The sequence below is a fragment of the Peromyscus leucopus genome, chromosome 2 (assembly GCF_004664715.2).
Source record: "Peromyscus leucopus breed LL Stock chromosome 2, UCI_PerLeu_2.1, whole genome shotgun sequence".
NCBI classification, from domain to species: Eukaryota; Metazoa; Chordata; class Mammalia; order Rodentia; family Cricetidae; genus Peromyscus; species Peromyscus leucopus.
Genome location: NC_051064.1, coordinates 125,563,382 through 125,575,694, shown reverse-complemented (window position 1 = coordinate 125,575,694; position 12,313 = coordinate 125,563,382). Strand labels below are relative to the sequence as shown.

General features: G+C 44.7%; 1 protein-coding gene across 1 annotated transcript in view; it reads right to left on the bottom strand.

The window, feature by feature from the left end:
* The window catches only part of Gnl2 (G protein nucleolar 2), a 27,808-nt gene extending 15,495 nt beyond the window's left edge, over positions 1-12,313 (bottom strand). Inside the window, exons 1-5 of the mRNA XM_028885457.2 lie at positions 12,119-12,313; positions 7,951-8,035; positions 6,931-7,025; positions 4,911-5,050; positions 1,212-1,396 (exon numbers count right to left, since the gene is read on the bottom strand). Coding sequence (XP_028741290.1) covers positions 1,212-1,396; positions 4,911-5,050; positions 6,931-7,025; positions 7,951-8,035; positions 12,119-12,182 — 569 coding nt within the window. The 5' untranslated portion in view covers positions 12,183-12,313. The remainder of the gene's footprint in view (positions 1-1,211; positions 1,397-4,910; positions 5,051-6,930; positions 7,026-7,950; positions 8,036-12,118) is intronic.

Genomic DNA, 12,313 nt, shown 5'->3' with positions numbered 1-12,313 from the left:
TTTGTTTGTTTGTTTGTTTTGTGAGACAGGGTCTCACTATGCAGCTCTGGCTGTTCTGGAACTCATTATACAGACCAGACAGCCTCAAACTCACAGAGATCCACCTGCCTCTGCCTCCCAGGTACTGGGATTAAAGGTGTACGACACTGCCCAGCTTGCCTCTCAGTAATTCCTGAGGATGAGGACGATTCAGTGATACTGATAAACACAGGAAAACCTACAAAGAGTACAACTATTCAATAGCAAAGCTCACCACAATGAAAGTCTACTGAAAAAGGTGTATTTGTAATAAAAAAATCACTATAGCTAGGTGTGGTGGTGCACGCCTTTAAGCCTAGCGCTTAGGAGGCAGAGACAGGAGGATCTCTGTGAGTCTGAGGCTACGCAATAACTCTACATAGCGAGTTCCAGGCCAGCCAGAGCTCAATAGTAGACCCTATCTCACAAGAGAGGGGTTGCAGGGAACCCTACTGGCAATCTGTCATCTTCAGCATATGAATCCCCACAAGAATGAAGAAAGCTTATGATCCTTCCTCTCCCTTTCCAACATTATAAAATGAAAATAAAACTGCCTACATGAAGTAGGACACACACATTTGAAAATGCCACAATGAAAACTATCCCTCTGTGTGCTCATTTAAAAAAGAAGCTGAGGGCGGCAAGATGGCTTAGTGTGTAAAGATGTTTGCTCGAAGCCCAACAACCTGAGTCAGATCCCAGGACCCATGTGGGAGAAGGAGGGAATCAACTGCTCTGACCTCCATATAAGCACAGTGGCCCTCATGTACCCCACATATACAGACACAAAATAAAATGATACAAATTTTAACAGACAACCAACCCCATAACCTTTATGCAGGTCCATCACTTTTTCATATTGTCTTTGGAGGGTCATAGAAAAAGATCAGCCATAAACCGCAGTGGTCTAGAGACCCAGGAAGCCAGTGTCAATTTCCGACTTAACTACATTCTGTAATTTTCGAATGACTGTACACCACTGACATACAGAAGAAGAAAACATCACTCCCTTTTCTTTAGGAATGAAGAGAGGTATGCGGTGATGAAGCCATGTCGAATTATTTTTGGTCTGTCCTCCACTGCACCGATGCCTCTAGTCTGAGTGCAATCACTATGCCCCACATCAGCACAAAGGACTCAGAGAACATTCTGTAGCACAGCAGCAAAGATGAGAACCTCAGATGCGTGCGTACCTTACACCAGTGTCCTCCGTCACCAAATCACGGTCCTTGCCCTGGTCATAGCTCTCAGTGGACATTTCAGCGTTTTCCAGAAGGGACTGCATATCACTTGCAAACAAGTTTGGCCGCTTTCTCTGTGACTTTGGGCCAAATGTACTTTCAAAACTTTCGGTATCAAGAATGTGGACCTTTGCATTCTAAAGAAAGGAGAAGTGTAGGTAAGACTTAGGACAGGAAAACATTGAGGCAAAGTAAAAAAGCTACAACCACCTGGGGAAAGGTGTCTGTACTTATTTTTTCCAGACCACACCAAACCCACGAGAGCACGAACCAAGACTTGTTTCACAGCTGCAATGTATGTTTAAATTGCACAAGGGCTTCTTCTTTTCTGCAACGCTATGAGCTTCACTGCAGGAATCTCAAGGTAATACAGACACCAAGTAGGAACAGCCATGTGAGACTTGCCAAACTCTGCTTTCCTTCACCCATCGTAGATTCCAGTCAAATGTAATCAGGACTACAAGGATGCAAATTAACCTATCTTTTCTGACCCTTCTTGGGAGCTTTCAAACAAAGTGCATAAAATTTGCCAAATTCACAGGTTTTGTCAAGGACAATCAGTCAAATGTGTGTGTGCTTTTTTTCTTTTTTAAACCAACTGTAAATGCCAACTTTTTCTTGGAAGTTAATTTCTCTCATGGCTAAAAGGAATTGCTTGTTTTATAAGATGCATTTTAGTTTCAGATAACATTCTCCCTAATTTAGGTAACGTTTTTATTAAATGCACATGGAAACTCTTCAGATGAAAAACATCTAGCAAAAGTCCAAAATAATAGGTTAGATGTGATAAAGGAACCTGATACTAACTAGAACTTGATGCGCCTGTAAAGGAGTTACAGGCATAGGAATTCTTGAAGCAGGATAAAAGTCAAAGTTTGAGTTAGGATCTACCACGTAACAGAATGTTAAGAGTCTGCAGAGACTCCTTTAAAACAAAACAAAACAAAAACCACACCTTCCTCCCCTTAGCACAGAGCCCTGGGTAAGTACCAGCTAGGAAAGCCGTGAGTGATGGATGGGGCAGCCCCATGCCTTCCCAACGTCCACTGCTCCTCCAACTTCCTGGGGTCTTTAAGTGGCCATCATTTACTTGGACTCACTACGGTCTTAGTTCATTTTCCCTTGCTATCGTCTAACTGAGGGAACATCCACAAGGAAACTGTGTTCTGAAGTCAGGAAGTATGCCTGGGCTGGGGCGATGGCTCAGTGAAGGCCAGTTTATCCCCGAAAGGCGTGTAAAACATACATGAAAAGAGGCAGTGGTGTGAATCTGTAATCCCAGGGAGATGGCAGGTGGAGACAAGTGACTTGCCTGGGAAGTTTGTAGGTCAGCTAGCCTAGAGTACACAGTACAGAGAAACAAGAGACCCCGCTTCAGCAAGGCTAAAAGAAAGTGAGACTCCATTTCTAAAAGTTGCCTGACTGCACATGTGCAAGTACACACAAACACACACAAAATCAATCTGTCAATTTTACAAATCAAGTATGAGAAAAAATTACCCTTGGAAATCTCAGAACTGGGCTGGAGAGATGGCTCAGCAATTAAGAACATATACTACTCTTCCAGAGGACCTGGGTTCAATTTCCAGCACCCATATCACATGGCTCAGAACTCCAATACCAAGGGATATGACACCTCTAGCCTCAGAGGGCGCGCGCGCGCACACACACACACACACACACACACACACTTAAAATAAAATCTTTTAAAAAAAATCTCATAACCTATGAAGCGCATGATTTTGAACCTATAAACTTACTATCATACTACACACAGTGTACATGCAAAGTTAGTTAACTACTTTGACTACATTGCTACAGAAATACATCTAACACACAGAACTGAATGAGCAAAAGTTAAAACATATTTGACTTGACTTCCCTGTGCAGAACCATTTCAGAACTGGATTCCACACCATGCCACAGCCACCAGATTCAAATAGGAAGGGTTTTCAAAGACAAAGCAGAAAGCCCACCAATTATTCTGAGTATTTTCCTGCATTAAAACACAAGCTAGAGCCGGGCGTTGGTGGCGCACGCCTTTAATCCCAGCACTCGGGAGGCAGAGCCAGGCGGATCTCTGTGAGTTCGAGGCCAACCTGGGCTACCAAGTGAGCTCCAGGAAAGGCGCAAAGCTACAGAGAAACCCTGTCTTGAAAAAAAAAAAACAAAAAAAAAAAAACAAAAAAAAAAAAAACACAAGCTAGGCTGCGTGGTGGTGTCACACACCTTTAATCCTAGCACTTGGAAGGCAAAGGCAGGAGGATCTCTGTGAGTCCAAGGCCAGCCTGGTCTATAGAGCGAGTTCCAGGACAGCCAGGGCTACACAGAAAAACCCTGCCTTAAAAAACAAAAACAAAAATCCAACAACAACCCAAGCTGACTCCTGCGACTGGAGGTTCCTTCACTCCACACATCAGATGGCTGAGCTAAACTGGGAGAGGCAACAAAGCAATAAATCCACAATGGAGGAGCCTCTGTTCTTCCCAGAAACGCATGCAATAGTCGGCCAGAGGATGGCTTTAGGGAGAAGACACAAAGGGAAGAAGGGAAATGAGCAACTTGTCTGTGGTTCAGGAATGACGCTCATGCTTCCCTGAAAGAAAACAGTCTCGGCACTAATAGGTGCCATTCTTCTAGTCTGTCATAAAACAGGACATAATTGACAAAACCTGAGGCAATGGGCAGCTTTGCTTTTGATTTCTGTTCTCTAAGTAAACACTTGTCTTTGAACTGTTTAATTTTTGTATGCTTGTCAGTGTCTCCTCCCCTCCTCAGACTGGCACTGAAGCCCTGCACTGGTGCTCCTGGGAATTCTTCAATGCAAGTTAAAAACGTGCAGGCAGACATTAGGGCACGTCTTTGTTCCGTGTGAACTCTTTTCGCTCTAGCCAGTCAGCTCTTACTGCACTGCACAACTCCAGCCATCGACAACCTCAACAGCACCTTTCCTTCAGCTCACACCCTCCAAGCAGTCCCCAGAGCCTGGGGTAATACAACACTGAAGGGCTCCTTCCATCTCAACCTTCACTCTCCTCTCCCGGGGGCTTCCTAGCCAGTCTGGCCTCCTTAATAGGTTCCAGGCCAGTGAGAGAACCTGCCTCAAAAAGAAAAGAAGAAGGGAAGGTAGACAGTGCCCAGAGAAGGACAGCAGAGAAGGACAGCAAGGCTGTCCTCCTGTCTATACACACACACACACACACACACACACACACACACACACACACACACCACGTGAAGACATGCATGCTCACACAGAAATGACATTCCAAAGAGCTATCATCTCTTTAGCCTTAATAGGCAGGGTGCTGCATGCTTACTGGGCCCAGCATGCACAGGTGCTTCAGCTGTATCCAACACGAAGAGGAAAGTTCTCTTTACATCAGGGAAGTCATGAATCATGGAGAAAGCCAACTAAGGACAGAGGAGGGGAGGAGTGAAGACTAGAACTCAGGTCTCACTGTAAAGCTTTGTCGGATCCACACAGTGCTGCACCTCCTGAGCCAAACTCAATTCACACAAAGGGTGACAAAGGAGAGAACCAAGTCTCATAAAACTCCCACTGCTACTTATGAAAGCCAAAGGCAAACAATGGTATCTGCCCAGAGCTGGTCCCCAGACCCCTACCACCAACGCGGCGCTTCCCCTTACATGAGGCTGGATTCGATCGTGCAGAAGAGACATGGGTAACTTGCTTTGTTTCATGACAACTTTGTATGGGTCCTTCATCACTTTATCCATTTCCTCTTGAAACTTCTGTAATGATGCCTGCTTGATTACTCGAGTGTTTCCTATTTCACAGATAAAGAACATTGCCATTCAATAAGGGACTGGTTTTGTAATGATGCCTGCTTGACCACACAAGTGTTTCCTATTTCACAGATAAAGAACACTGCCATTCAATAAGGGACTGGCTTGGCTTCTGCACTCATCTTCTCACTGACAGGGAAGGCAAGGTCACTCTCCACTCCCTAAGCGCCTGCACATCCCTCCCCTCCTTGTAGCTCTGCAAACTTAGGGAAAGGGGACACGTGCCTCTCTTGTACTCACACACTACCATTCACCCACCAACTCAGACACATAACGGCTTTCAACAGTTCTCTGAGCCCAACTTCCTGATTAGATAAAACAAAAAATTAAACATCACTGAATAGAACTGAGATGTGACAAATATCTTAGTTCCTGCCAGTCCCAGCAAAGAAACATGGAGCCAATCACAACTGATCATTCAGAGAGGGAAGCCCAAAACTCCGAGTTAAGAGGGCTTGAAGGGACTCCTAAGGTATTCAGGACACCGAGAAGAAGATAACTGCACCTGAGAGCGTCAGACTTCTGATGCTAAGAAAGCATTCAAGTCAACAAGAGCGCGTGCCAAGGACGCACACCCACTACTCGCCAGGCACAATGCTAAGCACTTCACATACACGGATTTCTTTTCAAATTTCCTTCCGACAGGGAGCACCATAGCCCTTGGGTGGAGGTCAGAGGACAACTTGCAGGAGTGATAGCCTTTCCTCCTCCCACTATGTGGGTTCCAGAGACAAAACTCAAGTAAACCATCTTGGAGGGTGACCATCTTTACCACTGAGCTAACTATGTCACTGGTCGTCTTTGTTTTTGGAGACAAGGTTTCACACAGTCCTGGCTGCCTTGAATTTCTGATTCTCCTGCCTCCATCTCCAAGCGCCAGGAGTACAAGTGGGCTCCACCACGATCATCTTGAAACTACACCATTCATTTTTTTTTTTTCTTCCGGTTTTTCGAGACAGGGTTTCTCTGTGTAGCTTTGCACCTTTCCTGGGACTCACTTGGTAGCCCAGGCTGGCCTTGAACTCACAGAGATCTGCCTGGCTCTGCCTCCCGAGTGCTGGGATGAAAGGCGTGCGCCACCACCGCCCGGAGAAACTACACCATTCTTATTCCCACTTTAGAAATTAGGAAACTAAGGGACGGAGCCTTAATAACTTGCTTCTAGTCACACACACAACTTGCTTCCAAATTCAGATACTCTAGACCTGGAGTCCCACCTCCTTGGTAAAGAAGCCCCAATTCCCTCTGTGACTGGAGAAACTCTCTTCACTCCTGCAAAGACCAATAAAGGACATCCAACCTGCTGCAAGGTAAAGGGACCAGAGCACCTGCAAGGCCACTTCTCGTACAACCATCTCCGCAGCCAACTAGAAATGAAGAGGTAAACGGTCCAAGGTCTGTAGATGCTTTTATGAGGAAGGTCCTGTCTGCCTCTGTGGACATGATGGCTCACTTCCAACTAAGAATGAGCTCTCTTCCAAAGGAACAGTGTGAGGAGCCCACCACTTTTGCAGCCCCTTTCTTTCCCACTGTGGGTACTTTGCATTTCCTTTTCATAACCCTTGGCAGTCTCACTCACCAAAACCTTCTTTTGGATATATCAACATCTGAGTCTTTCCATTCAACATACATGTGCAGAGAAGATACAGGATGCCGGGCGGTAGTGGCGCACGCCTTTCATCCCAGCACTCGGGAGGCAGAGGCAGGCGGATCTCTGTGAGTTCGAGGCCAGCCTGGGCTAAAGAGTGAGTTCCAGGACAGGCTCCAAAGCTACACAGAAAAACCCTGTCTCGAAAAACCAAAAAAAAAAAAAAAAAAAAAAAGGGAAGATACAGAAAGGAAGATACAGGACAATACTCACCAAACCATTTGATATTCGGCTCTACTCTCGCCACTGTGCCAGAAGCCACAGTTGACTGATACTGCAGCGGCTTAATCACTTTACCACGACTGTTCCTGAGTTGAGGAAATAACAGATTTGGGTTGACGACAGAAGAAAGGCAGCACCAGCCCAGGGTGCGTACAGAGCATGCTTTCCATCAAAAGGACTTTGGGGGATTTAAGATGATCATGAAATACAGACTTCAGTAAACAAAAAGTCCTTCTACATTTGAAACAGATTGCCCCAAAGCCGTTTAACCTCTTGCAACAGAGCACGTAATGATTTCTGCTAGATGAGTAACAATGCTGATGTTTAAAAATCCATTTACTGTTTGTTTGCTTTTTTAAAAAAATCACATACTTGAGTTTTTTTGGTAATTATTTAAAGGCTGGTTTAAATGAATTTTAAGTAGAGGGTGATTTATCCTGGAACTCAAAATTCTAAAACAAACTGCAAAGTAGGCGACCAAGGCAGGTTAGGTTACTGACGTTTGTGTTTTACACACAACTTTTAGAAGAAATGAATCTAATTACCAAACAAATTAAAACCAGCTAGCAAAATGCCACTCTTTGAAGCAAGTCCCTGGAGTGGAGGCTGCCTCAGCAGAACTCCGGGCTGTGATGAGCATCCTAGTGCCACAACGCTGAGATCTGAAGTCTGGCTCTCAAAGTCAAGTTTCCTGGCAGTTTTCATGAGTGGTCTATACACTTTGTACTTGAATCTGATGGGGATTTAATTGAGTTTGACAGGACACTGTTGGAGATCAGTGTGTGCGAAATAGGATGATCACTTGCTGGGAAGTGTTAGGGAACACTCACTGCTTCACCATCTACTGGCCAGCCTTGAACTGTATTCGCTGTATTACCACAGCACCCCCGACAGGAAATGGCATCCTACTCCCACTGGGAGAAAGTAGGGGTGGGAACAAGGAATAACCAAGTCTCAGTTTTAAATCCAGGGCATGAAGGAAAGGGAAGGCTGGCTGTGTCCAACGCTCACCTGCGCTCCTTTTGCCTGTACATATTCAGGCGCCGAATTGTGGCCCGGTCCCGCATGTTTTGGCCTCCAGCTCCCTGTACTCGATCTAGAAACAGACAATAAACCATTTGATAATCAACAATTGGTAAGTACAGTCACTGTTTAAAATGCACCAACCAGCTTACTCAACTAGCCAAGCTAACCAAAGAATGTCTGCTCTCTCCATATGCTGCTCCAACAAATGACTATGAGAATGTGCTATGACAAAGCTGGAGTCCACCACCCAACTTCCAAAAGAATGGGATTGACAACGGGATGCTAACATCACCAGTTCGAACTCCAGCACCGGCACCATCTCAATTCACACAACAGTCATATATGCCTACGTTATGTGCTACAGACTAAGAAACTGAGACACACTGAGTGGTCATATTGTGCCAGTCATATGGTTGCTAATCGGCAGAGCCAGAATTTAAACACAAGCATTTGATCACAGTCTGTGTTCTCAACCACAAAGGATACCAATCTAGGTCTCAGTTTAACAAATAAATAAAACAGAACAACAACAACAGAACAATAAGGAAGCTGTCTCATAGTTAAGAACACTGGCTTTTCTTACACAGGACTAGGGGTCAGTTCCCAACACCCAAGTGACAATTGACACTGTCTGTAACTCCAGTTCTAGGGGATCCAACACCCTCTTCTGGCTTCTGTAGGCACCAGGCACACAATGATTATTTGTGTGTGTATGTATATGTATACATACACACACACATACACACACGCAGGCAAAACACAAATACACATAAAATAATTTTAGAAAACAGAGTTGCAATATTGGCAAAACTGAAAAAAGAAAAAGAGCAAAAAACTACACAGAGCCAATCCTCAAAGGATCGTCTTGCAGCTAGCATGCATTCTTCAGACCCTCTGTCTTTTTGATTGTTTGAAACAGGGTCTCACAAGGTAGCCTCGCTGTAGCCTCAGCCTGCCTCTGTCTCTCAAGTACAGGAATTAAAATAGTGTACTACCAGACCCCTAGACCTCCCCCGCCCCCTTTTTTTTCAAGACTGGGCTTCTCTGTCCTGGAACTCTGTAGACTAGGCTGGTCTCAAAATCACAGAGATCCTCCTGCCTCTGCCTCCTCTGCTGGGATTAAAAGCATACACCATAACACTCAGCTCCACCTCTCTTAAATAAGGACCTCAAGGACCAAATGAGCAGCAGCATAGAGCAGCCCCACCAGGCAACTTTACAGCATGCTCAGGCACACGCATCTAGACACTTCATAACTCAAGACTTCAATCTGGGAATTTTATTCCTCCTGTTTTACCTTGCCTTGCCCCAGAATAAAGAAAACATCTGTGATAAAAGGGACTATCAAACATCAAAGCTCTCATTCAGCTTTATACAAACTATTTTTTCCAGAATTTTTTAAAAATTTCTCTAAAGAAAAGAATATGTAAGTGGAAATGAAAAAATTGACAAGAACTTGGGAAGCACCACTGTGGGAGGAACTGATTGTGTTGGTCATTTGATTTGGTTTTTTGAGACATGGTTAGCATGCACTCTCTAGACACTCTGTCTTCTTAATAAGGGTCTCACAATTTAACACTGGCTGACCTTCAACTCACAGAGATCTGCTTTGCTGCTGCTGAGTGCTGAGATCAAAGGTATGCACCAGCATGCCCTGGCAGCCGTTTGATCCTCAATCACACTCTACACTGGTGGCATAAAGTCAGTACCCACCTTTAACAAGTCTGACCAAACACTACCATGTCCACAACAGATATGTAGCTCAACTGGTAAAATGGTTGCCTAGCACACACAAAGCCCTGGGTTTGATCCCTAGTACTGCTCAAACCGGCCATCGTGGCACAGCCTGGAATTCCAGCACTAGGAAACGAGGTGAACTAATCGTTCAGAGACATCCTTGGCTACACAGTGAGTCAGTGATGATGCACAGAGATTCTGTCTAAAAATAAATAAATAAAGGAGCTAGGTCAGAGAGAGAGAGAGAGAGTTCAGCAGTTAAGAGAACTTGATATTTTTTACACAGGACCTGGGTTTAGTTCCCAGTACCCACAAGCATCTATAGGGATAAACAAGGTGTTACAGGTATATGTAGGCAAAACTCATACATAAAGTAAATAATTTTTCTTTCTATTTATTTATTTTTTTGAGACAGTTTCTCTGTGTAGTACTGGCTGTGCTGTCCTGGAATTCGCTCTGTAGACCAAGCTGCCCTGGAACTCAAGAGATTCACCCGCCTCTGCCTCCCAAATGCTGGGCTTAAAGGCGTGCCACCACTGCCCAGTGTAAATAAGTTTTTTTGTTTTTTTGTTTTTTTTTACCTTTTTAGAGCTTTATTAGGAAAAGGAGAGAGAGAGAGAGAGAGAGAGAGAGAGAGAGAGAGAGACGCAGAGGGAGACAGAGAGGCCGCATGGAGGGAAAGTGTAGAGAGAGTGTACATAAGTATTTTTAAAGCAACTATTAGGACTGGAGAGATGGCTCAGCGCTTAAGAGCACTGACTGCTCTTCTAGAGGACCAGGTTCAATTCCCAGCACCCACATGGCAGCTCACACATGTCTGTAACTCTAAGATCTGACACCCTCACACAGATATACATGCAGCCAAAACACCAATGCTCATAAAATAAAAACAAATAAATTTAAAAAAAGAAACTATTTGTAGTTTTGACTTTGAAGAAATGATGCTTTTTAAAAATTGAGTTAAATTCCACACAAATTATGGCTTATATGCTGATACCTGAAGCTTCTGAGTTTAGAAGCAGCATATCTAGAAACCCTCTTTGTGAACTCATAACTAGTTCTCCTATTCTAAATTTTTAGTAATTCTATTTATTTATTTATATTTTATGTATGGGTATCCTGACCAAATGTCTGTGTAACAAATGCACAGAATGTCCGGTGTTAGATCCCTTGGAACTGGAGTTACAGAAGGCTGTCTGCACCACGGGTGCTGGAAATCACACCCAGGTCCTTTGCAAGAGCAGCCAGCACTTAACCCCTAAGCCATCTTTCCAGCCCCTCATAATCTAAATTTTAAAACACAAAATAAAACTAAATTACTGGAACTCTTCATTGAGAAATACATGCACACCTGTGTCCTTTTCCTGTGTCCTTTTCCTGACTATCTCTTTCTACTAATCCCCAAAACTTACATCTGCATTTTAAAACTGCTGACAAACTTAAACTCCGCTTAAAAACATCAAACTAATTACCAACCAATCCTAAGTATATTTTCCAAATAAATGGTATTATATGACTAAATACTGTTATGAAAGATAGCAAAATAATGCAGCAACTTTTAAATTTTGGTATCGTCTCATTTAGCATTGCTACCTAAACAGTGTGCCTGAGGTTTGTTTGTTGTTTTGTTTTTAATTATATGGATGTATGTTAGCGTAGCTGCCTTGAAGGGCGAAGGCATCACCTTGGAAACCCCTTGGAGGTGGGGTTACAGGTAGTCGAGAGCCAATTGAACTGGGTGCTGAGAATTGAACTCTGAGAATTGAACTCCTGCAAGAACAGTGTGAGTGAGCTCTTAATCTCCAAGTGGTCTCTCCAGCCTCCTTGAGTGTTTTTATAAATCTAATTAAAAACTTAATTATGCAAATTAAAAAAAAAAACTGAGATCAGCTATCCTTGCAGCTTCATGGAGACAAGAGCATATCTCAAGTTTTTGTGTGTGTTTTTGTCTTTGAGACAGCCTCACTATGTTGACCAGGCTGACTGCTCTAACTCACCAGTGTTCAACACCTGTACTGAAATCGTATTTACCTACAGGGTTGCCTATACATCTGATTCCAAGGGCCAGTGCTCACCACTCACTTACATGGTCAGAGCTAGAGTATGGTCAAGAGTAAAAGGTCCCCTGGGTCAACTACTCCACTTTGTGTTTTCCGAGTCTGTGGCCTGTAGCCCTGGTGACCTCGAACTCGCGATCCTCCTGCCTCAGTTTCCCCAGTGCTGGGATGACAGGCGTGTGCCAGGACTCCAGGATCCTAGTTCACTTTTTACCTGCCTTTCTCTAGGCCTGGGCCTGAGACGCGCCCTCACCCCCGACCCCGACATGAGAGTAGGTGCCTACACCCCGGGCTCGCCGCACAGGCCGGGCCTTCCTCCCCCAGGTTCCCGCGGCCTAGTTCCGCCCAACCCGCCGTACCCGGGTTGGTGCTGGCTGCCGACCGGTTGATGGTGCTCCGTCCTTTGTACCTGGGCTTCACCATCCTGGCGACAGTACCGACACCGCTCTGCTACACGCAAAGTAAACCACTTCAGAACTTCCCGGCCGGGAAAGCGACCTGCGCGAAACACGTTGGACCCCCCAAACGCCGGTGACGTCACTTCCGCTCGCGCC